The sequence below is a fragment of the Melitaea cinxia genome, chromosome 7, assembly GCF_905220565.1.
Source record: "Melitaea cinxia chromosome 7, ilMelCinx1.1, whole genome shotgun sequence".
NCBI lineage: Eukaryota > Metazoa > Arthropoda > Insecta > Lepidoptera > Nymphalidae > Melitaea > Melitaea cinxia.
The window spans coordinates 10,064,274-10,090,517 of NC_059400.1; the positions used below are offsets into that span (position 1 = coordinate 10,064,274).

Here is a 26,244-nt window from a genome sequence, read left to right on the forward strand (position 1 = left end):
TACTTCGTCAAATTATAAGTTCAACTTGGGGATATGCCTCCGGTAAAGGATGATTTGATAAGAGAAATTAATTGTTTAGATATTAATTTAACTGAAAAAAGTCCAGCGAAGGGTACGGCACTCGTTGATGTAAGAGCATGTAATAAACCTGCCACTAAGGTAAGATTTGTAAAACCCTAAGTCTAGTTTAAAATTCTTAGAGCTTTTTATCACAAGCTATTGATCGCAAGTTGTTTTATTGTTTGATTTAATATTTCCATTTTTTTGATAATATAATATTTAATTCATATAATAGTTTGTTTAAAAATTTTTTTGAACTTAAAAGTTATTACATTAAAAATAATTAGGATAAAGAAATGTTATTTAAATTTAACTATTATTTTAGCGATAAAAATAAAAAAATCATAATTAAATTAAGTATAAATTATACACAGAAATATTAACAGTTGATAAATTCTTTTCCAAAAACTTCATTACATTGAAAATCCATACTTACTTAAAAAATAACTAGATTACTTTGAATTCCATTATTCTATACTCTCTTGGATATGTAGCAATCATATTCTATAACGATAATTCTTATGATATAAAATTCATTTCATTGTATATAATGAGAGAGCCCAGCATTAGTACCACCAAGGTTTTAAATTAAAAATGTTAAAATTTATCTTGTACTTATAGTGTAATAAGGCTTTTTCAGCTATTAGATATTTTACACTGTTACACTACACAAAAGTGTAACTTGAAATTATAAACTTTAATTTTATTACTCAACATTAATTGTAATTACCTACTCATTAGTTATTTTTTAAACTACATATTAGTAATTTTCAAAACAAGTAAGAGGTAATTGTCAGGACTATTTTCCACAACTACCACTACTTTTTCACCTACATCGCCATTTGTAAACTTGTTGGAATGAAGTTCCGGCTTGACATTTGGCTGGGCGACCGAACTGAAAAAATTGTGATACTAAAACCGTAAGAAAAATATTTAATGGAAGTGACGTCATATCAGTCACACGACTGTATAATATGACGTTTGTAAAACTAAAATATTACTAGTAAACTTTTTTTAAAATTATTTATGTAATTTTATACTGTCGACAAAAATAAATAGTCACGTTTTTTATTTCACTTAATAGTTTGAATTATTATTATTATTATTTTGTTTGATTTATTTTATTTTACAGTATTTGTTATTTTCTAAAAATTAAGAACCAATCAACAAAATTTAAAAAAAAATCAAGAACTAGAAAATATATATAAAATTCAACATTTTTTTTCAAATTGTGTTGCTTCTATACTATCCAAAGTAACTTCGTTCCTACCTGGTGTCCCATGACAACACATAATTTGTAATAATTTTATTTTTTAAAGAAGACACTTATTTTAAGATTATAATTTTGGAATTAACTTGACATTGTTGGAATGAATTTGATTGGTTCCAACTCTTGTTAGAAATATGTAATAAACCAGCTGTGCCCAAGACTTGTCTGCGTGGCATTTAACAAAAAAGCAATTTTTCAGTTTGCAGAGTTATAAAATAAATAAATTTCTAAAAGTAAAAGTAACCTCCGTTACTCCTTATTACATCAGCTATCTGCCAACGAAAGTCCTGTGAAAAACGGTTCAGTTGTTTCAGATATTAGCCAGAACAAACAGACAGACAGACAGACAAAGATTGTATAAAATGTTATTTTAGTATATGTACCGTGTATACCGTGTATCCATATCAAGTTGTGTGGCTACGGCATCAAAGAATATAGCCACCCCCTCTCTTCCCGTGGGTGTCGTAAGAGGTGACTAAGGGATAACCATCCACTGCTGGTTTTGAAGTAGACCGAAGACGGGCAGCAGCATCTTCGGTGCAATAAAGCCAGCCCTGCGGTCATCAACCTGCCTGCCCAGTGTGGTGACTATGGACAACACGCATGAGTTTATGGAGGCCTATGTCCAGAAGTGGACTGCAATAGGATGAATGATTATGATACATCCATATGTATTTAGTGGAAAGCCGTTATTTTATTATTACAAACCGACACTCCAATTTTATTTATTTGTATAAATATGATCATAAAAATTAAATTTAGAGATGACTAACTACTAGACTTTTGAAAATGACAGTGGTGAACAATGTTCAGTAGAACCAATAAGGATGAGATGCACTTTAACCATTATCTATAATCTGTTATGGAAAACAAGTAGAAATAAAGTATTAGGTATTGACAAAGTAACATACTTGTAGCAAAAAATAAGAAAAAGATTATGTCAGAACAAACTAGACATTATTAAGGTTTCACTACACCTTAGTTTTATAATGGAATCAGTTTTGAATCTTATATTAGTATAATAAAAATCATTAAAGAATTTAGTAAGTTAACCTACTATAATACTACTACTTAAATTGAAATCTAAATTAAGCACCTAAATTTGAGACGTTTATTTATCGTGAAGCATTAAAAAAACTTATAATAATATTATCACAGTATAAAATTTAACAACAATGTAAATAAAATAAGTATTGATTAATCCAAAACCATAAAATTATGGTAATAATCAAAATTCGATAATTATCGCAATTGATTGCAAGTGTCAAACCAACAAAAACATTTAAAAAAATGTTAGTCTATCTCAACATCGTGCTAAGACACAAGCATGCCATTAAAATCAACAAATGTAAAATAGTTGGGGTCACCTAGTTTAATTCAATGTAATTTTAAATTCATATGGATTTTGTAGTATTTAATTTTTTAGTTTCCATAATGTTGCTGAACTTTATATGAACTTATAACAAAGTGCTTTGAAACTAGTGTACAATAATTTGTAGTAGGTAATGATGATATTCGAAACCAATGACCTTGATTATTTAAATTATTATAAATGTGCATTTTGTCTACATTATTACATTGTAGTTGTGTGAAAATTTTATTGTATGTGAAAACAAGGCACTTAAAAGTTTTCATCACATAAAATACTAGATACTTTTAGGAAAACAGTACTTGGCTTCCTATCTTACTCAACATATATTAAACACATTTTTTTTATAATGATTTTATTTTAGATTCGAAAAACTTAAACTTCAGTTAACTGTGATTTAAATGAAATGCATAAGATTTGTTATCAAACATGCTACATTTTTTCAAATTATTTGCCAAGTTCAATCATTTTTACTCTATTAGACAATTTTAAACAAAAGTCAAAAATAAAGATAGTTTTCATAGTGCAGTGAAAGTTTAAAAACTTATAATTTTAAACGTGTTAATTTGGCCTTGATACGAAACTTGTAGATCGAATCCCACCCAAGGGGGCAATTATAAATCATGACTAGAAATTACTGCTGTAAGGGAAATGCTTCATTTTACTCGGTAAAGTGCTACAATATATTTAGACGTGTGATGTAATAAATAGGTTATGTATGCGTAAAGAAAAAGAACCACTTTACCAGTTAAACACAAGTAACTCACTGGTAAAACTGGTGAATGTCAGTATTTATACATTAAAGCAATGTTATATAAGTTATACAAATTAGAATAAATATTTCATTTAAATCGTAATATTCAGATTCTATGTTATAAGACATAGAAAAATATACAAAAGTAATATACCCCTACTAGCTGACCTGGCGAACTTCGTATCACCTTATTTTTTTCTGAAATATAATAATAACATAATATATTAAAATAAAATATAGCCTATCTTTTAAGTTAAATCAAACTGCACACGGTGTGCAAATTTGACTAAAATCGGTTAAGTAGTTTAGGAGTCCATTGAGGACAAACATTGTGACACGAGATTTATATATATTAAGATATATACTAGCTGACCCCGCAAACTTTGTTTTGCCGTATACGTTACAGCCCCCCTATATAACTTAGGGGTGTGAAAAATAGATATTTTTCGATTCTCCGACCTACCCGATATGCACACCAAATTTCATAAAAATCGGTCCAGCCGTTTCGGAGGAGTATTGTAACTAACATTGTGACACAAGAATTATATATATATTAGATATATATCATATATTTTTTATTAGATACTAGACTACTTGATGTTGCAAAATAAATTATTGCATACTTAACTAATTTATGCCAAAATCCCTGCTATTGTTAATCATAAGAATAATCTGTTTTATATTTCTGTTAGTTAAGAAAAAAATTAAATATTAATGTACATACATATATTCTAAAAAAATATATGCAAAACTTGAACCAAATCATCTTCATTATAAATGGTGAAATTTAACATACACACGTACGTTAAATAATTTTGTAACAAATTTCTAAATAATAATTACTTTGAATGACTGAAGCAAAAATAACATTAAGGCAATCTCTTGTATTTTAAATTTACATACGTCTCAGAAAGATAGTATTTAAACGTTATTGCATAAACACATTACATAATAAATTCTATTAGTTTAATTGTACTTAATTGATATTCTGTCTATCGCTACACAGCACAATGAATATAATTTCTCTAGTCTCAGCATCAGTGACTACATCGTAAAATCTTTTCACTTTTTTTTCGCTTGCCGCTCTAGGCACGCGTCTCTACCGCTATCATAATCACACGAATAATAAAACAGTTTCAAATTACCTAAGCGTTGACTTGCGATGTAGCCACTGTTACGTTTGTTACTTTAATTTGCACATTTTTTTTTTTTGTTTCTTAGCTGCTGTGTCTTAGTTTTTTGTTTCTTTAATATTTTCAGTATTTATGTGGCAGCTCGTGATGTTGTGGGCTCCTGAATTTTCAGTACTTTATTTACATGATTATGTTTTGTAAAATGCACAGTGTTCATAGTTTTGGATTGTGAATCTTATGTAGTGTGCATGCTTTGAAATCGCACCCGAGTAGTGGAGACGACATGACTAATTCACAGGTACCCGCTTCTTTTTTTTGTAATGTAGCGTAAGAAACCGTAAGAATATGTTAATGCTAATGTAAATTACCACAAATGCTAAAATTTTGTTTTAGTGTAAACTGTCTATTTTCGGTCGAGTTAACCGCACTTTATTTTATACTTTAGCATAAGTTCTCTATTAAAATAACTATAAATTATGTTATTAATAGCTCTTTCTTCAAGTACGCAGCGTTTTCCCCTGGAAGTTCACATGACACTTTTTTGAACATCTGAGAAAATTGTTCGAACAATGTATCTAATTATCACCTTTATCTTGTTAACGCTTTTGTGATCATAATTTTATGTGAATCTTCGACAGCTTAACATGTTGCACTTAAGTTATTAGTTGGTCACAACACGTGAGATGAAGTAAAAATATTTTTTATTGCAAAGACATTTGTGATATTACTTACCAAAAAATAATTTAAAAAATTGCACAAAGCTATATATTTTTACAAATGTAAACTTTCATGTGTATCGTTATTTTAAAATTTCTTTTTTTTGTTACATTTCGTAACGTATTACGAGCAAAATTTTAGCTTTAGTGAGCATGATTTGCCTAATACCTAATCGTCGCAAAAACACCGTAGTAGGTGAAGGGTTTTTTTTTCGACCCCTTTCCCAATCCAGAAGAGGATTGGAGGACCCTTTGAATTTCTAACCAGTAAATTCTGCTGTAAAAAAATGCTAAGCTTCAAAATGGTATTCATAAATATGTATCTGCTAAAAGCCTAAAAGTAATGATTTTATAATGCATTTATACGCAAGCTTATCCTTTTTAATTGGCGCTAAAAAATTAAGTTATTATTATTATTTTACAATAGATTTCGTAAAACTAACCCTATTCCAATAGTATATTACTTAGAATAGTTTTAGTATTTTGGTACTGAAATAGGCGTTTTATTAGAAAATGTTAAAATGTGAGGTTTATAATAAACACGTTTAAGGTATGGTTCCGTGGCGTGCGAAGCTCAAAGTTCCGCCATGTCTACGGGGTGCCGTTCAAGAGAGAAAGATGCTATGATAACATAAAGATCACCAGAAATGCTCACGACTCTAACTTCTGTGCCGTCAATCCCAAGTTCGTGGCGATCGTCACTGAGGTCGCAGGCGGTGGTGCCTTTCTTGTGCTGCCTTTAGACCATGTAAGTATAAGTCTATTTTTAAATTATTATACCTAGTTTTTTTACCTCTACAAAAAGAGTTAGCAAAGAATCAGACGGTAATCTAGAGGTGCTTATAATTAGCACGAATTAATTGTATTTTGACGACTCTGAAAAAAACAATTGATAACTTTTTTAGTTTTTTACTTTTTTAGTTATTCTTAGTACTTATTATTTTTGTAGACTTCCATTTAAATCAGACGATACTCGCATTAATTTCCTTTAAACGCCTACTTGATAACTATGAATTTTGATTAGGAATCCCTATATTAGAGCTAAATAAATGCAAGTTGTTTGTAAAAAAGGAATATTACGGCAGATATGCGATATATTGGCAAGCAAGCATCAGAAAAGCAATTCACTTCACAGAGTTCTAGGTTAGTAGAAAATAAATAAGAATAGACTAGACATATTACCATACAAAGGAAAATGAAAAAAGGAAGTAAAAGTTCGATTATATGTAAAAAAAACATAGTACAAAATAGGTATAGATAAATTTAATATATTACAAAACCTTGCGCGAATTATTTTATATTAAAATGATCTTGAAACAATCAAAATCTATTAGTTCAAATATGTATGTAGTACACAACTCATAGTAGCGTTTTCAAAAAAATCTTAACATCCAATATTCGTAAATATAAGGACAGTATTAATTATAATTCTATATAATGGCTTTAGGTATTGAAACAATACACGGAGATGCATGGCCATGCTCATATTTTATTCTCTGTTGTCACGCTGTATTAGTAGGTGCTGACCGCAAATGCATTAACTTATTATCACAATGAAATATAGTGACATTGTACATGTAGTAGGTACATTAAATGAACTGTGCAAGATATTCATGCACACACGCGACTAACCGTATTTCTATTAAAATTAAGCTAAGAGCTCGCGTGATATAACCGAAATATTATAGAAGTAATAACTGTAACACAGACACAGCTGTCTGTCTCAAGAGGGCTCCGTGTTCGTGTGTCGAATTATGAAGTGACAATTACACTTAATTGTCACTCACATTTGTCTGAATACTGTCGCAGAACTAAATTAAAACTTCGTCATTTTGTTTTATACGCTTTCTTTACTCTCGTGTAATAATTATTAAGGGATACATACATAAGTTACGTCACATATTAAGGTTGGAGGTGGAGGTCGACGAATTGTGACCTTGTTACTAACAAGGATTCGAGGTGGGTCCAAAATTTTGTATCACATTTCAAAAAGTTATATATATATACTAGAGATGCCACGAATAGTAATTTTGCCGAATACCGAATACCGAATGTTCGGCGAGGCTCTTGGCCGAAGCGCCGAACATTCGGCAGCCGAATATTCGGCCACACTTAGTACTTTTCGCGGGCGACAAGACATAACTCGTCACCGTACGAGTTTAAACTTGCATCGCTGAAGTACCTAATAGTTTGGTAGGCGCGGGCGGTTTTGTTTCATATTTTCATGTGTGTACTAAAATATAACATTTAACGTGATTGATTACCATAACAAATATCATCGTTTGTTCGAAAAAAGCAAAATGAATCAATTTAATCAGAAATCGCCTATTTGGAACTATTATAAAATTTATAGTGAAGACAATAAACTGGCAGTTTGTTTGTTGTGTTTGTTTCTTACCACTGGTAGATTTTAAATATTAATTTGTTAGTTTTTTTTTTGGTTAAATAAATATCTTTGTGAGTAATATTTTGAGTTTTTTCATAATTTATTAGGTAATCCTTTCTGTATTTTATCATAAATAAGGAAGTAAATCTGTTTATCATGATTTCACGCCCAAACTGCTGAACCGATTTAAATTAAATTTGGTACACAGATACTCTAGAGCCTTAGAAAGAACATGGGCTATAATTTACGCGAAGTCGCGGAAAAACAGTTAGTAAGTAATAAAAAAATTGCTATTCGGTATTCGGCCAAATGGTTGACCATATTCGGCCGAATACCGAATAGCGAAAAAAAGAGGCCGAATAGCCGAATACCGAATAATTGCCGAATATTCGTGGCATCTCTAATATATACCTAATTGTTGTTTAAATGGGAATAAAAAAAAATCGAAACTGATGTTTTAATTTAATAAATAACAACTTTTAGGTTTAAAGTTGGAAAATATATAACGTCACACTAGGTGGGGGGGGGCTCATAAATGTGACCATCTGTGACAATAATTGTGTTTGCTCGCAAACGAAAAAAAAACCGACTTTAATTACATCGACAAGTAATACAACGTAGATTGACGAAAAAATAGTCAAGCAACTACGCGTTATCAAAGATTACTCAAAAAGTAGTTATCAGATCTCGATAAAATTTATATGTGACCACATGATAAACATCAGCTTTCGATTAAATTAAAAATTATCAAAATCGGTACACCCTGTAAAAACTTATTACGGATTTTCGAGAGTTTCCCTCGATTTCTCTGGGATCCCACCATCAGATCCTGGTTTCCTTATCACGGTACCAAACTAGGAATATCTCCTTTCCAACAAAAAAAGAATTATCAAAATCGGTACATCCAGTAGAAAGTTATGCGGTATAATACAACGTAGGTCGACGAAAAAAGCGTCAAGTAAAAACGCATTATCAGATATAACTCGAAAAGTAATTGTTAGATCTCAAATAAATTTAAATGGGACCAATTGGCACACAGCACCTTTCGATTAAAATAAAATTTGTCGAAATCGGTCTACCCGGTCAAAAGTTCTGATGTAACATACATAAAAAAAAAATACAGTCGAATTGAGAACCTCCTCCTTTTTTGGAAGTCGGTTAAAAACAGGACCTTTCCCCGGAACTCATGAAATTCGTGTGACGTAATTTATGGATGACCCCTAAGTCAGAATGTCAAGAGAATTGAAATTGAAATGTTGAAGTTTTTCCTCGGTAAATGTAATTTAAAATATTAATGGTGAATAATTAGAATATATTAAAATCGCCGTTGGTTCTAAAGTTATGTTAATAAAAATATGGCATATCTAAATAGTGTACTGCTTTCTTAAAACAAATGTATTTACTTAGCACAAGACTTGCACCGTTTTTAAATGAAACTCACTGATCGACCCGGCAAACTTCGGATCATCTCTTGTTTGTGTATATAAAGATTTTTTTAATTTCTTTTATACAAACCTGGCCCTGACAATAACGAACAAAAACGAAATATAATTATTGAATTGCGCGTACATTTTGGCAATTCATTTTTATTATTGCCGAAATGTACGCGTTTATAAAGAGATTTCTAGTTACATGTAACCGTTTTTTTATAAACCTTTCTTATACAACAATTACATCACATTATGGTTATCTGAAACATTAAATTTTACCGTTATTTAAGCTTGAAATCCATAGCATAAGTCAAGATGACTTCAAATCTAATTTTATTGCGTTTCTTTTCCAGACCGGTCGGTTAGATTTCAACGCTAGCCGCGTGACGGGCCACAAAGGTCCCGTACTCGACATAAAATGGAATCCGTTCAACGATAACATCATAGCCTCGTGTTCCGATGACTGCACGGTAATTTCTTTTCAAATTTTAATAGAGGTTTCCAATTAGCCCGTGGAAAATGGCACCTATTACGCGGCCGTGTTCCGTTCCAACTGTTTTCGACTGTGACTGTAAGTATTAAATTCTATGTGTAGTAAGAAACAGCAGTAATGGTTTTTTTTTGCAATTCATTGTTACGTGATGTTTATTGTTATATTTTCTGAGTTTATAAAATTTATATAATCGATATAGAAATATTATCATTCTGATAGTATGATAAACTACATCACCTCGCTCACTTCGCTGTACTTTAAATATTTTTCAGTTCAGTAGTTCAAGAAATAATCCCCTCATCATCATCATCATTTCAGCCTATGGCAATCCACTGCTAGACATAGACCTCCACAAGTTCGCGCCAAAAATGGCGATAATCCCCTACAAACTTACAACTATAGTTAGAAACTTTATCACTTAAAAATATTATTGTTTATAAATTAAAATTTCGCACTCGAAGTCCCTCGGTTCAACAAAAGTCCTGTGCTGAAGGTGCGGAAACTGACCCCGCAAGCGTTGTTTTGCCATATGTTATAAACACCCTTAATCCCCCGTTTGTTATAGGGGGGGGGGGGGGGGGCTTATAACTTAGTGGTATGAAAAGTAAGATGTTGGCCGATTCTCAGACCTACCCGATATGCACACAAAATGTCATAAAAATCGGTCCATCCGTTTCGGAGGAGTATTGTATAGTTCGCGTCATGTAAAAAGAACGCTGGCCTTGAAGCTGCGCAGACGCGATTTATCGGTCTATTTGGTGGTATGGGGTAGCGGGCGGGCGTGTTTATCACGTGTAGCATGCTTGCCGGTGTGCTATTGGTTGGACAGTTCGACGTCGACTCAAAATACTATCGCGCACAAAAGTTTTAAATTACGAAATAGTTTTACATAGAGAAGTGAGAAAAATTATTTATAATAAATAATTCGCGTCATGTAAAAAGAACGCTGGCTGTCAAAATGCGCAAAGGCGATTTACAGTGTTGCCAACTCTTGAAAAAACTTTTTCGTGCTGTCCATTTTTTGAAACAGTCTTATTTGGTAAACAAACCACTGTCAATCGTAATTCACGTTTTTTCCGCATTTATCACTCACCTTCACAACACATTAGCAGCATACGGACACTTGTAAAACTCCATTTACTATTTATTTTACTAAAACCAAATACCAATTTATCATTTTAAACACATAAAAACTATTATGATACGAATATCGAGAGTACAGATAATTAATATTTTTGAATACGACATTTCAATAACTAAAAAATTTGTTATTGCTTTTGTTTAAATAAAATTGTAATTTTGTAAAGTGATAATTATTATACTTATTTAATCTGGTATTTCAACTATTTTTTTAATGTACCTACCAATAACCATTATACGAAGCCGCGAGTGAAATCGTAATTAAAAAATAAAACAGTAGTACTTTTGTGCGCGAGTATTCCCATGCGCAAACGCACCCCCTCCAGTTTCTTTCAGCGTTCTTTTTACATGACGCGAACTATAACTAACATTGTGACACGAGAATTTTATGTATGACGACCACGACAAGCAAGCAAACTTGTCATGAAAGGAAAAAGCACCTACGACCACTGTACTGCCGTTAGTCAAATACTAAACAATAGATTCACATTTTTAAACAGTTCTTACATGGACAATGTAATAAATCTATGTCATATAGATTTGATACATAAGATATCAAAATTAATACAATTAAAACTATTAGGGCCTCTTTCACAGATTGTTAATAGATATACTTTATCTCACACATAAGTTCCGCGCAGGCTTTATCTTTATCATTAGATGTCAGTAGATTAGGGCCTGTTTCACTTCAACTAACAAACTATAAAATTTAGATTCACAGCTTACAAATAGAAGTAACAGAAAATATTTTTGTTTTAACGTAAGTGTTCATATACACATGTATCTCTGTAAAATACTTTATATTATTACATTTTAACGCAGATATATCAAGGATGTCATTAATACTCGTTTTTTGAAACAATAAATACAAAAAAAGCAAATATATTACATCCATAAGTTAACCTGTAATTGTGACATAATTTGAATACCTATATTGTATAAGTTAGAAATATATTCTTAGTGTATAACGTCGGCTTTTTAATAAATTTGTTTGCAGGCAAACGAAGAAAAACCGACTTCAATTATATCGACAATTAATACAACGTAGGTAGACGAAAAAATAGTCAAGTAAATACGCATTATCAAAGATTACTCCAAAAGTTGTAATCAGATTTCGATGAAATTTAAATGTGACAACATGATAAACATCATTCCAACAAAAAAAGAATTATCCAAATAGGTTCATAAACGACGGAGTTATCCCCGAACATACATAATATATATACGGTCGAATTGAGTAACCTTCTCCTTTTTTTGAAGTCGGTTAACAAATAAAACGTGTCGTCCCTACATAAATATGTCATCAGAAAACTACTAATGACACTTTGGTATTTGTCAAAATGATAGTGTATCTTACTATGTTTGTTATCAGTTCTTGAACTACATATTATGCTATCTCAGTGGAGTTAGATCTACTTATAATTTATAGACAGGTCGCACTCATTGTAAATAAATTTAACATAAATGTTACAACAAAATCATCTGATCCGATGTAATAAAATCTACAAATAATCAAATACTATCACGATTCAACCTGTAACATCCAACCTCTTTGTCCATGTAGGAATAAAGATTGGAGCCACGACGATGCTTCACTGATTGGCGGATATATTCCCTACTATGAGTAACTAACGCTATCAGGTATTTATGATAACAACCGGTACCGACAGCTTAACGTGCTCTCCGAGGCACGGTGAGGAGACCCACAAGGACAGACATCTAGCCAGAAACAAATATCTGTTTGTACAAACACATCCCGAGCGAGAATCAAACTTGCAAACCACTGGTATTTAGGCGCCTAGACGGCACGCGATCCACTACACCAAGGGTTTTTTTTACAGCATTTGATAAATTTACGTGTAATACTTTTGTTATTTTTAGGTAAAACTATGGCACATTCCCGATGGAGGTCTATCCATGCACCTCACAGACTGGCTCGTGGAACTCCACGGTCATAAGCGTCGAGTTGCCTACATCGAATGGCATCCTACTGCTGAAAACATCTTGCTCAGTGCTGGCTTTGATTATTTGGTACGTATCGTCTAGACACATTAATGAAATGGAGATGTCTGTGTGTTCTTTAAATAACAACTTTTACTAAAGGGATGATAAATGATATTATATAAATATGCCAATTGTTAAAGTTTTGGCTGAAAAATATAAATACTGGTATGTAGGGCTAGACAATTTTTAGTATGAATGGAGATTAGCCAGCAGTCAGTAAAAACAAAGGGAATTAGTTATTTTTTATAGTACTTAACTTAGGCAGAATTGAAAGAGAAGAATAAGATTTCCGTGCAAATAAATTAAAATTCACGCGAGAAAAGCCGTGTTTTGCATCTAGTTAAATAAGAATTATTATACAAATTAAATGGCCCATTAAACTAATATTACTTATAAAATGTTTTAGTCGGTTTACAGCTCTATTCATAACTTAGAAAATTAAATTTACGTGGAACAAAAATAGTTTTATGTTGCTTTCAAGCAATGTTGTGTTCCTGTTGGTGAGTAAGGTGACCAGAGCTCCTGGGGGGAATTGGGGATTGGGTCGGCATAATGCCTGCGTGCTTCTGGTGTTGCAGGCATCAATAAGCTACAATAATCGCTTACCATCAGGTGAGCCGTACACTTATTTGCTGACCTAGTTATATTTAAAAAAAAAGTCAAGCCCCTAAATAACATCTAGTTGAATAAAAATAATTGTACAAATGAAGAAGGTCTATGAAATTAATAATGCCTATAGTACATTTAAAAACAAGTTGTTAAATGTATGTTGATAAGCAATAATTAATAGCTCTTATTTTAATGTGTGAAGCAATTATAGTGCAAGGGGATTTAGTAAATGTAAGATTCCTACCAAAAGAGAGAAATGATATGTATTGATAGTTCACCAGTCAGATTTATTATTTAATATTTATATGTATGTATCACTACACTACAGAATATCTAACATATGATAAGGTTTTTTTTTTCAATATAATGTACCTACAATTATAGAACAAATCAAATAAAATATCTATATATCGCTGTCCCCGGGCAATAAAGCGGTAATATCAAAAATCAAATTTTACAGGAGAAATAAAAGAAGCTAATTTGTTTATAGTGCAGTGTACAGTGATCCAAAACAGACGTTCAATATGTCAAATGAAAGCTATTTTTTTTACCAATTTAAGCTTTTAAAAATATTTTTTTAAAAACAAATCGTATAATTTTTTAATGAAATAATTAAAAAAATGTATAATACAATTCATAGATGATACTATTTTAATTGCAAGATCATTAACAATTACTGTAAAGATGTTCACCGGTTTTTTGTGTTATTTTTCTTAGAGTAATGCAATAATACATAGCTTAGTCGTAAGAGAATTATCCATGCAATGAAACGGTTATTGTCATTTATTCTAACAAAATATTAATAAAAAAATCTGAAAAAAATAAGAGCGATAGATTGATACTCAGATAAGCCAAAAATCAAATAACATTAAAAAGGGTGTAACCGGCGTATACCGCTTTATTGCCCGGGGCCAGCGATATGCTGGATAATAGTCGAACTTCATCGTTATATTTGAAGAACTACGCAATAATTAAGTTTTAAGTCGTAAGGCAGGCATTTTAGTTGAAATATAATGAGATACAATATTTTTTTTTTTTTTTTTATGTCACTAGGTCGGCAAACAAGCGTACGGTTCACCTGATGGTAAGCAATTACCGTAGCTTATACACACCTGCAACACCAGAAGCATCGCAAGCGCGTTGCCGACCCAATCCCCAATCCCCCCAAGAGCTCTGGTCAATAATCTCTGGTAAATAACAATATAATTGATATGGTGTAATCACATGCAAAAATTTGACACTTGATACAAAACAGATAACGAATCCTAGTATAGATGAGGCCCTTAGTCAGCCCTTAGTTAAGAGTGACCTCGTCCACCCAATTTTGTTATGGAGTTAAAATTACAAAATTTGTTTTTTTAATAGAGTCCAGTTGCTTCTATGGCACATTGCCGAGCATGAACTTCAGCTTTAATTTTTCAGCGTTACACTACATTTGCAAATACACTTGACTCTCGACTTTAAAATTATCGTTCCCAGTATGATGTTTACATATTTTTGTATGATATCAAAATCTCAATTCTTATGCTTCGGTCAAATGTGTAATAAACTTGGTTTTGATGTTTTGAATTTTATAATTACAATTGCATAACAAAACATGTGAATGTATTAACGTTTATTGGTTTTTTTAGATTTTCGTTTGGGATGTGGGCAAGGGAGAAGCTGTGAAGGTGATCGACTGTCACAGTGACGTTATCTACTGCATGTCCTTCAACCGCGACGGATCACTGCTTGCTACCACCTGCAAGGACAAGAAGTTGAGAGTTATTGAACCGAGACGAGGTATTGTGCTATCGGTGAGTGCATCACTATTTGAAATCTGTTAATATTTGAGGTACTTGTTAAAGTTGTAATAGAATTCTATAAATTAGTTGACTATGTTGATAAAAACTTCCATATACAAAAAGCAATTTATAATGGAAGACATGGATTGTGTAAAAATTGCTGAATATATCTTTCTATTTAAAATCATTACAATAATCGATAATATCCTAATTCAAGTTAGCAGAGATAATGCACGGATACGTGTCAAATTACCAGTCGCCATAAACCTAGTGTCATAGCTCGTTCCGCACCCGACCCGCAGGAGGGCCCGTGCCACAGCGGCACGAAGGCGGCCAAGTGCGCGTTCCTGGCGGGCGGGCGCGTGCTGACCACGGGCTTCTCCCGCCACAGCGACCGCCAGTACGCGCTGTGGGACCAGCACGCGCTGCACGCGCCGCTCGCGCTCGACACCATCGACAGCTCCTCGGGCGTCGTCTTCCCCTACTACGACCACGACACCAACATGGTGAGTGACGGCCTCTTCTCCCGCCACAGCGACCGCCAGTACGCGCTGTGGGACCAGCACGCGCTGCACGCGCCGCTCGCGCTCGACACCATCGACAGCTCCTCGGGCGTCGTCTTCCCCTACTACGACCACGACACCAACATGGTGAGTGACGGCCTCTTCTCCCGCCACAGCGACCGCCAGTACGCGCTGTGGGACCAGCACGCGCTGCACGCGCCGCTCGCGCTCGACACCATCGACAGCTCCTCGGGCGTCGTCTTCCCCTACTACGACCACGACACCAACATGGTGAGTGACGGCCTCTTCTCCCGCCACAGCGACCGCCAGTACGCGCTGTGGGACCAGCACGCGCTGCACGCGCCGCTCGCGCTCGACACCATCGACAGCTCCTCGGGCGTCGTCTTCCCCTACTACGACCACGACACCAACATGGTGAGTGACGGCCTCTTCTCCCGCCACAGCGACCGCCAGTACGCGCTGTGGGACCAGCACGCGCTGCACGCGCCGCTCGCGCTCGACACCATCGACAGCTCCTCGGGCGTCGTCTTCCCCTACTACGACCACGACACCAACATGGTGAGTGACGGCCTCTTCTCCCGCCACAGCGACCGCCAGTACGCGCTGTGGGACCAGCACGCGCTGCACGCGCCGCTCGCGCTCGACACCATCGACAGCTCCTCGGGCGTCGTCTTCCCCTACTACGACCACGACACCAACATGGTGAGTGACGGCCTCTTCTCCCGCCACAGCGACCGCCAGTACGCGCTGTGGGACCAGCACGCGCTGCACGCGCCGCTCGCGCTCGACACCATCGACAGCTCCTCGGGCGTCGTCTTCCCCTACTACGACCACGACACCAACATGGTGAGTGACGGCCTCTTCTCCCGCCACAGCGACCGCCAGTACGCGCTGTGGGACCAGCACGCGCTGCACGCGCCGCTCGCGCTCGACACCATCGACAGCTCCTCGGGCGTCGTCTTCCCCTACTACGACCACGACACCAACATGGTGAGTGACGGCCTCTTCTCCCGCCACAGCGACCGCCAGTACGCGCTGTGGGACCAGCACGCGCTGCACGCGCCGCTCGCGCTCGACACCATCGACAGCTCCTCGGGCGTCGTCTTCCCCTACTACGACCACGACACCAACATGGTGAGTGACGGCCTCTTCTCCCGCCACAGCGACCGCCAGTACGCGCTGTGGGACCAGCACGCGCTGCACGCGCCGCTCGCGCTCGACACCATCGACAGCTCCTCGGGCGTCGTCTTCCCCTACTACGACCACGACACCAACATGGTGAGTGACGGCCTCTTCTCCCGCCACAGCGACCGCCAGTACGCGCTGTGGGACCAGCACGCGCTGCACGCGCCGCTCGCGCTCGACACCATCGACAGCTCCTCGGGCGTCGTCTTCCCCTACTACGACCACGACACCAACATGGTGAGTGACGGCCTCTTCTCCCGCCACAGCGACCGCCAGTACGCGCTGTGGGACCAGCACGCGCTGCACGCGCCGCTCGCGCTCGACACCATCGACAGCTCCTCGGGCGTCGTCTTCCCCTACTACGACCACGACACCAACATGGTGAGTGACGGCCTCTTCTCCCGCCACAGCGACCGCCAGTACGCGCTGTGGGACCAGCACGCGCTGCACGCGCCGCTCGCGCTCGACACCATCGACAGCTCCTCGGGCGTCGTCTTCCCCTACTACGACCACGACACCAACATGGTGAGTGACGGCCTCTTCTCCCGCCACAGCGACCGCCAGTACGCGCTGTGGGACCAGCACGCGCTGCACGCGCCGCTCGCGCTCGACACCATCGACAGCTCCTCGGGCGTCGTCTTCCCCTACTACGACCACGACACCAACATGGTGAGTGACGGACGGCCTCTTCTCCCGCCACAGCGACCGCCAGTACGCGCTGTGGGACCAGCACGCGCTGCACGCGCCGCTCGCGCTCGACACCATCGACAGCTCCTCGGGCGTCGTCTTCCCCTACTACGACCACGACACCAACATGGTGAGTGACGGACGGCCTCTTCTCCCGCCACAGCGACCGCCAGTACGCGCTGTGGGACCAGCACGCGCTGCACGCGCCGCTCGCGCTCGACACCATCGACAGCTCCTCGGGCGTCGTCTTCCCCTACTACGACCACGACACCAACATGGTGAGTGACGGCCTCTTCTCCCGCCACAGCGACCGCCAGTACGCGCTGTGGGACCAGCACGCGCTGCACGCGCCGCTCGCGCTCGACACCATCGACAGCTCCTCGGGCGTCGTCTTCCCCTACTACGACCACGACACCAACATGGTGAGTGACGGCCTCTTCTCCCGCCACAGCGACCGCCAGTACGCGCTGTGGGACCAGCACGCGCTGCACGCGCCGCTCGCGCTCGACACCATCGACAGCTCCTCGGGCGTCGTCTTCCCCTACTACGACCACGACACCAACATGGTGAGTGACGGCCTCTTCTCCCGCCACAGCGACCGCCAGTACGCGCTGTGGGACCAGCACGCGCTGCACGCGCCGCTCGCGCTCGACACCATCGACAGCTCCTCGGGCGTCGTCTTCCCCTACTACGACCACGACACCAACATGGTGAGTGACGGCCTCTTCTCCCGCCACAGCGACCGCCAGTACGCGCTGTGGGACCAGCACGCGCTGCACGCGCCGCTCGCGCTCGACACCATCGACAGCTCCTCGGGCGTCGTCTTCCCCTACTACGACCACGACACCAACATGGTGAGTGACGGCCTCTTCCACACGACCACACCGACGTGGTGAGTGCCGGGATCGGGCCCGGGCTTCGATGGCCGGTATGAAGACCGACCAGATTGATTACCACCATCTTCAGTGCCGACAAGGAGTCTGAAAAAACGACAATTAGGTAGCCAAACAAGACAAGTGTACGACTCATCTGATGATAAGCGATTACCGTAGCTTAGAGACGCCTCTAACATCAGAAACATCGAAAGCACGTTGCCGACCCTAGCCCTGACCCTCCCCAGAAGCTTTGATCACCTTACTTACCACAGGTACACAAAACTACTTGAATAGCTTATGTGGCATCCATGCCTTCACGGGTGCTGGTTTCCGATTATAATGAAACGCTAACACAATCAACAAGCTTAACATAGTGCATTCGAAACTGAGAGATGTATCTCATTGAGGCAACTATCCGGCTTTTACCGTAATTTGTTAATAGTGTTAGTTGTAGTAGATAAAAACGGAATTTAATTTTCAACCATTGTTAACAGGTTTACCTCGCTGGTAAAGGTGATGGAAATATTCGCTACTATGAAGTGGTCGACGAACCTCCGTATATACATTTTCTGAATCAGTTTTTATCGGGAAATCCTCAAGTAAGTAAAAAAATATATGAACTCGCTTTTTATATTTAAAAAAAAAAATAATTACGGAAACTCAGAGACGTATTAATTATTATTTTTTCATAATTAATAGTTATCTTTTTATTTAAATAGTTATGAAAAAATTTCACCCATATGTAAAATGTTTTTAGTTTGAGTACATGATATTAGTATGTAAGCGTGTGGCCTGTGCAGCGCGGGCTGGGCTTCATGCCGAAGCGCGGCGTGAGCACGGCGCAGTGCGAGGTGTTCCGCTTCTACAAGCTGCACACGTCGCGCGGCTTGTGCGAGCCCATCTCTATGATCGTGCCGCGCAAGTCCGACTGCTTCCAGGTACTAAACGAAATAAAACTATTTTTTTTTTTTAATATTCACCTGTACTTACATAAATTTGATAACAAATAATAAGTTTATGTTTTAAGATATTAGAAAATTTCAAAACTCTGTATGCTGATTTTAGAGATGCGTTATTGAGAAACGTTTCCCCGAAATTCATACATTTTCCACTGTCATCGCCGACAGTCAGCGTGACTCTAAAACTTGCCTGAAATAATCAAATAATCGGACAAATATAAATATAACCGACAAATGTATATTTACATATAATGTATGTATAAACGTATCGCGTTTATCTAATATACGCATACGTCGACAACATTGTAACTAAAATTGTCGTACGATTAGACAATATATCGTTCTACAAATGTTTACATATAATGTATGATTTTTATATATGTATGTAATGTAAGTATGATGTCTGTTGCGTATATGAGTGTCACTGTATGTATACTACATTTTAAAAAATCCGTCAGCGTCGAACCACGTCGTAGCTTTACTAAGCAGTCACAGGATTGTTGATTTGTAGTTCGAATGATAAATCGGCTGTGGTGTTATAATGCACGTTCAATAAAAGGCATGGGTATTTAGAGCCTGTGGATGTTAATTAAAAAAATAATAATAATTGCTTTTGATCTCAAATAAAACAAAGAACTACGTCGACAAGTAATACAACGTAGGTATACGAAAAAATAGTCAAGTAAATACGCGTTATCAAAGATTACTCAAAAAGTTGTAATCAGATCTCGATGAAAATTAAATGTGATCACATGATAAACATCAGCTTTCGATTAAATAATTTTTTTTGTCGAAATCGATCCACCCAGTTCTGAAGTAACATACATAAAAAGAAAAATAAATTACTAAATTCATATGTAGGTATGTATACACGGTACATAACTATACCAAAATAACTTTTTTTATTGTTTTTGTCTGTCTGTCCGTCTGTCTGTTTGTTCCGGCTAATCTCTGAAACGGCTGGACCGACATTGACGGAACTTTCACTGGCAGCTGATATAATAAGGAGTAACTTAGGCTACTTTTATTTTAGAAATATATTTATTTAATAATTATTGTGTCATGGGACACCGGGTAGGAACGAAGTTCCTTCGGATAGTATAAAAGCAACACAATTTAAAAAAAAATTTTGAATTTTATATATATTTTCTAGTTCCTGTTTTTTTTTTTTTTTAATTTTGTTGATTGGTATCAAGTACATAAAAGTACTTTTTTTTATATCACTAGTTCGGCAAACAAGCGTGCGGCTCACCTGATGATAAGAGATTACTGTAGCTTATAGACGCCTGCAACACCAGAAGCATCGCAAGCGCGTTGCCGATCCAATTTCCAATCCTTCCCAGGAGCTCTGGTCACTTTACTTATCAACAGGAACACAATACTGCTTGAAAGCAATATTATTTAGATGTGATCTTTTGTAAGGTCGGGTTACTACCCCAGTCGTGCTCCATATTTTGAGCAGGAAATTCCTGCTATGCCCTACCTCAGTTAAATTCGTTAAATCAGTATTTAGGAAATTTAGTATTTTAGAAAATAACAAAAACCGTAAAATAAAATTAATCAAACAAATTAATAATAACAATAATAATTCAAACTATTAAGTGAAATAAAAAGACGTGTCTTTATTTATTTTTATCGACAGTATAAAATTACATAAATAATTTAAAAAAAAGTTTAAGTTTTTTTAAGTGTGACTGATATTACGTCACTTCCGTTATATATTTTTCTTACGGTTTTAGTATCACATTCTTTTCAGTTCGGTCGCCCAGCCAAATGTCAAGCCTGCCGTAAGGAACTTCGTTCCAAAAAAATGCAATCGAATTGAGAACCTCCTTTTTTGGAAGTCAGCTAAAACGTATGTCCCCCGTGCGCAGGAGGACCTGTACCCGGACACGGCGGCGCCGCAGCCGGCGCTGAGCGCGCGCGACTGGCTCAGCGGCGTCAACGCGCCGCCGCTGCTCATCAGCATGAAGACCGGTAGCCGCTTCCTCCCTCCACTGCCACTCGTGCGTGCCGAGCCACTCCTGGCTAGTGGGTTCGACTCCCGCCCCGAGTCTGGCTGTAATATGTATATGTCATTATTAAATAGCGTTCGACTCCTAACTTGAAAGGATCGCTCCTTTCAATAGGGGGTTCTGTAGGTGTTTTAAAAAAGGGTCAGGTTCTTTTTTTTACGTGGATCGTGATCTGTTTCACCTCCAGACCAGACTCCCATTTAAGGGAACGTAGTTAGTACTCGACCAACCTGTATATATATATATATATATATATATATATATATATATATATAATTTATATGTATCTTTATCTATAATCTATAATATATATAAAAGCGAAAGGTCACTCACTCATCACGAAATCTCCGAAACTATAACACCTACAAACTTGAAATTTGGAAAGTAGGTTCCTTATAAGACGAAAGCATCCGCTAAGAACGGATTTTACGAAACTCGCCGCGCTCGTAAAACGGGGGATGGAAATTTGTATGAAAGTCCTATGTTTTTGAAGTAAGAGACTTGAAATTTAAAATTTAAGCTCTATAGATGGTGAAAAGGTGTCCAAATAACATATCTTTAGAAATCAACCCCCTTTTGGGGTTAAAACGGGGGATGGTACGCTGACTCACTCATCGCGAAATCTCCGAAACTATAATAGCTACAAACTTGAAATTTAGCAGGTAGGCTCATTATAGGTTGTAGACATTTTCTAAGAACGGATTTTACGAAACTCGACCCCTAAGGGGGTAAAACGGGGGTTGGAAGTTTGTGTGAAAGTCCCATGTTTTTGAAGTAAGAGACTTGAAATTTAAAATGTATGCCTTATAGATGATGACAAAGTGTCCAAATAATGTGTCTTTAGAAATCAACTCCCTTTTGGGGTTAAAACGGGGGATGGTAGGTTTACTCACTCATCACGAAATCTCCGAAACTATAACACCTACAAACTTGAAATTCGGCAGATAGGCTCCTTTTAGGGCGTAAACATTCGCTGAGAATGGGTTTTACGAAATTCGACCCCTAAGGGGGTAAAACGGGGGTTGGAAGTTTGTATGAAAGTCCTATGTTTTTGAAGGAAGAGACTTGAAATTTAAAATGTACTTTCTTTAGATAGTGAGAAGGTGTCCAAATAATGTATCTTTAGAAATCAACTCCTTTTTGGGGTTAAAACGGGGAATGGTAGGTTGACTCCCTCATTACAAAAACTTCGAAACTATAACAGCTACCAACTTGAAATTCGGCAAGTAGGTTCCTTGTAGGGCGTAAATATTCGCTAAGAGTTGATTTTATGAAACTCGACCCTTAAAGGGCTAAAACGGGGGTTGGAAGTTTGTATGAAAGTCCTATGTTTTTGAAGTAAGAGACTTTAAATTTAAAATGTATGCTCTATAGATGGCAGAAAGGTGACCAAATAATGTATCTATAGAAATCAACTCTCTTTTGGAGTTAAAACGGGGGATGGTAGGTTGACTCACTCATCACGAAACCTCCGAAACTATAACAGCTACAAACTTGAAATTTGGCAGGTAGGTTCCTTATGGGTTGTAAACATCCGCTAAGAACTAATTTTACGAAAATCGACTCTTAAGGGGATAAAACGGGGGTCGGAAGTTTGAATGAGTCTTATGTTTTTGAAGTAAGAGACTTGAAATTTAAAATATATGCTCTATAGATGGTGAGGAGGTGTCCAAATAATGCATCGTAATCTATATATATATAAAAGAGAAAGGTCAGTGACTCACTCATCACGAGAACTCAAAAACCGCTGGATGGTCTATCCATCCAGGTTGGACAAAGATAAAGTTTGGCAGGGTTGTAAATTATAGTTAGCAGACGTCCGCTAAGAACGGATTTTACGATATTCCATCGCTAAGGGGGTTTAATTGGGGTTGATAGTTTGTATGAAACATAAACAGCCTGAAAATAAAACCAAAAATGTGGTGTATGAGGTAAGATGGTTTTATAAAAATAACTATTAAATTATACTAAATTGTGCCTTTTAAAAAGTTACTCAGTTTGATAAGCATTTCAAGTGACTGAAATAAAAAAATAATTTGCGTTAAACATCTTAATAGTAATACATATCTTCATAACCACGAGGACGTAATCGCGGGCAACAGTTAGTGTATTATAAGTCCCCAAAAGTGTATGTGATCGATTCGCTCAAAATTTACTGAACGGATTTTCATGCGGTTTCAACATTGTAGAGAGGGCTCCACCATTGGCAAGAAGAAGGTTTACGGAATGGCTAAGCCGATTTTGATGAGAGTTTCACTGGAAGTTTGCCGGCAAAACTTTGTGACATACTAATTTCAACGCGGGCGAAGCCGCGGGCACAGCTAGTCAAATTATAAAAATATGTAAACATATCTATTACTGAGCCCTGCTCTGCTTTTATTCTAAACTCTTCTTTATTTTTTGAAGTGAAACTTCTTAACAATCATGATTTGAAACTCGGTGAAACGAAATCACTCACGACTAAGAAACTAACACAAATGTATTAGAGTGAATCAAATAGAACAACAACATTATTGCTTGAATCGCGTAAGCGACGTGTTTTTCATTGCGCTTATGACCTTTCTCACGAGACCATGATCATCGTCCTTAGAACAAATCGCAACGGCCTACCTTCCTATGACTTTGAAGTTTCACTTCTGCTGTGTGAATTGCACACCCACTATTTTAAAGTGTGTATATATGCCAGGGTCAGTATTTTCTCAGTCAGACCTGAGTCAGATTCCACTATTACACTTGTATATTAATGCTGTAATGTTATTATACTGGGTCTTTTAAATAACGGTACTGGTCTAGAATATTTTTCAGCCGCATGAGATTACATTGATAATAATTAAAAAAACTATAACTTCCATTACATTACTGTTAACAAAATTTTTAAAAAACTTATTTTAAATTATCATTATTCATAGGTGTCACAATATCGACACACAAGCCACGCACGAACAAGGACGCCCCGGCGCTTCAGCCGCAAGACGCTAACAACAGAAAGAAATTCGCATTCCTATCCCGAGAGACCACGCCCGACTACCGCCCACTGGCCACCTGGCAAGGCAACCACGATAATGAAATTCCACAGGTTATTTTCTGACTATCTTTGCTTAAACCTCCTATTTCTGAACAAATAGCTTTTCTAACAACAATCCCCCATGTTACTATGCTGGTTGTCAGATATAGAAGATAAGATTATCAGTATTTAATTATCTACTTCACCAGTTATAGACTGATTGAAACATCTATCCCTGAAAGTGAGGCTCCAGCTATGATCAATTTGAAATGTCAAAAATAATTAATTTATTGATTTAACAATTATTTAAAAAAATCTTCATGCAGAACTTTTGAGACATATCACACGGCTATAGACGATCGACTGTGCCGTCCGAAACTGATATGATAATCGTTATAATAATAAACAATTAAACCAGGTGCAAGTGACCGAGAAATGTCAGAAGACAAGCGCCAATCAGAACACGAAGTTCCATCAACTGCAGCGTATGTTCGGCAAGCAGACGGGTGAGACTGAGCCGGTTCCGCTCTACAAGCAAATCAACCAGGGAGATGTGTTCAACACTGAGCATGAGGTAAACAAATATGTATATTTAATTAAATAAAGTAGAGACTAAAACTTTAAAATCACACACACAATGCAATACTTAGTTCCGAACATTTTTTATACGATTAGGTCGTCAAACAAGCTTACGATACACCTGATAGTAAGCGCTTACCGTAGCCTATAGACGCCTGCAACATCAGAAGCATCCTAAGGGTGTTGCCGACCCTACTGCTGGCCCTCCCCAGGAATTCTAGACACCATACAGAAATACAAGACTATTCAAACCCAATATTATTTCGCTGTGTTCTTCTGTAAGGTTGATTTACTTCTCCATATGGGCTGCTCCAGATTGTGAGTAGGATATCCTGTTGTGCCCTACCTTAATGGAATTTTCAAAGTAGGAAGCCATAGCGAAGTTGAAAAATTGAAGTTAACTCCGACACAAAAAATAGGCATTTCAAATGTTTGAAAGTAAATACTCATTATGCACATAAGATCAGTACTTAAAAAATCCATAATATATCTTAATAAATTGTAGGGAAGAATAATCTCAAAAATTGCATCATAATCGGTCCATTCACTAGAGAGCTGCGAGATAGACCCAAGCAGGTCAAACTTATAACATTTCCTTTACGCATGTTGTGTTAAAAGCATCGAAAACACATTATCAGAGTGAATTTTTAAAAACGCCGAGGCATCCTTTTTTTCACGTGGAACGTGATCTCTAACGCCAACAGGACTCCATTTAAAGGACCGCAATTAAAAGCACCACATTAAATAGTTAATAATAAATTGTATAGGTAAATGCTTACTTATCCAATTTCAATTCGACCTAAAAACAAAACACATTGCATCTTTATTACTTATTATCAAGTTAGACAATACGGCTCAAAAATTTTTTCGTGTAATTATTTAATCGTAATGATAAATAATCATAATACCTATATCCAGCAGTGGACTGCAATAGGCTGAACTAACTAATGATAAATATGTAACAAAATTTACAGTTACGTCTCGCATTCAACCGACAAGGCGAAGAACTAAGGATTGTGAAGCGTCAACTGCAAAACAGTCAGCAAAGAGTGCGGGAACTAGAACAACACATCGCCTCGCTTCAAGCGCGACTACAACACGAAACTTAACTTTATACTGCCTAAGAAATACGCTTTTCCCATTACTATTGGAAATTATCTTGCCGAGCTGATCCAGCTTTAGGTAATGATCAATGTTTTAAATAAAACTGCCTTTTAAATGTGATGTTTTAGACAAAAAAAAGGTTTAAAAAATACCGATATTGCTAC

General features: G+C 37.4%; 1 protein-coding gene and 1 long non-coding RNA gene across 2 annotated transcripts; one reads left to right on the plus strand and one right to left on the minus strand.

Annotated features, from left to right (window-relative positions):
• Window positions 1–3: 3 nt before the first annotated feature.
• Window positions 4–26,195, plus strand: LOC123654986 (coronin-2B-like). The gene is made up of 12 exons (XM_045590838.1): window positions 4–159; window positions 5,853–6,050; window positions 9,472–9,588; window positions 12,633–12,782; window positions 14,996–15,160; window positions 15,451–15,654; window positions 18,914–19,018; window positions 19,220–19,357; window positions 21,253–21,355; window positions 24,303–24,438; window positions 24,782–24,971; window positions 25,951–26,195. The coding sequence occupies exons 1-12, from the start codon at window positions 34–36 to the stop codon at window positions 26,083–26,085; spliced, it is 1,767 nt and encodes a 588-aa protein (XP_045446794.1). The 5' UTR covers window positions 4–33; the 3' UTR covers window positions 26,086–26,195.
• LOC123654987 lies at window positions 14,965–15,495 on the minus strand. The gene is made up of 2 exons (XR_006743298.1): window positions 15,402–15,495; window positions 14,965–15,105 (listed from the first exon to the last, which is right to left on the minus strand). It is a non-coding gene; the product is annotated as an uncharacterized LOC123654987 (long non-coding RNA).
• Window positions 26,196–26,244: the final 49 nt, after the last annotated feature.

Excerpts from the sequence above, each read along its gene's own strand:
- LOC123654986 (XM_045590838.1), top strand. The coding sequence starts at position 34 with ATGCCTCCGGTAAAGGATGATTTGATAAGAGAAATTAATTGTTTAGAT. Across the intron at positions 24,439-24,781 it reads TACCGCCCACTGGCCACCTG|TGATAATCGTTATAATAATA; the intron begins GCAAGGCAACCA and ends CCGAAACTGATA. Across the intron at positions 24,972-25,950 it reads TGTTCAACACTGAGCATGAG|TTACGTCTCGCATTCAACCG; the intron begins GTAAACAAATAT and ends CAAAATTTACAG.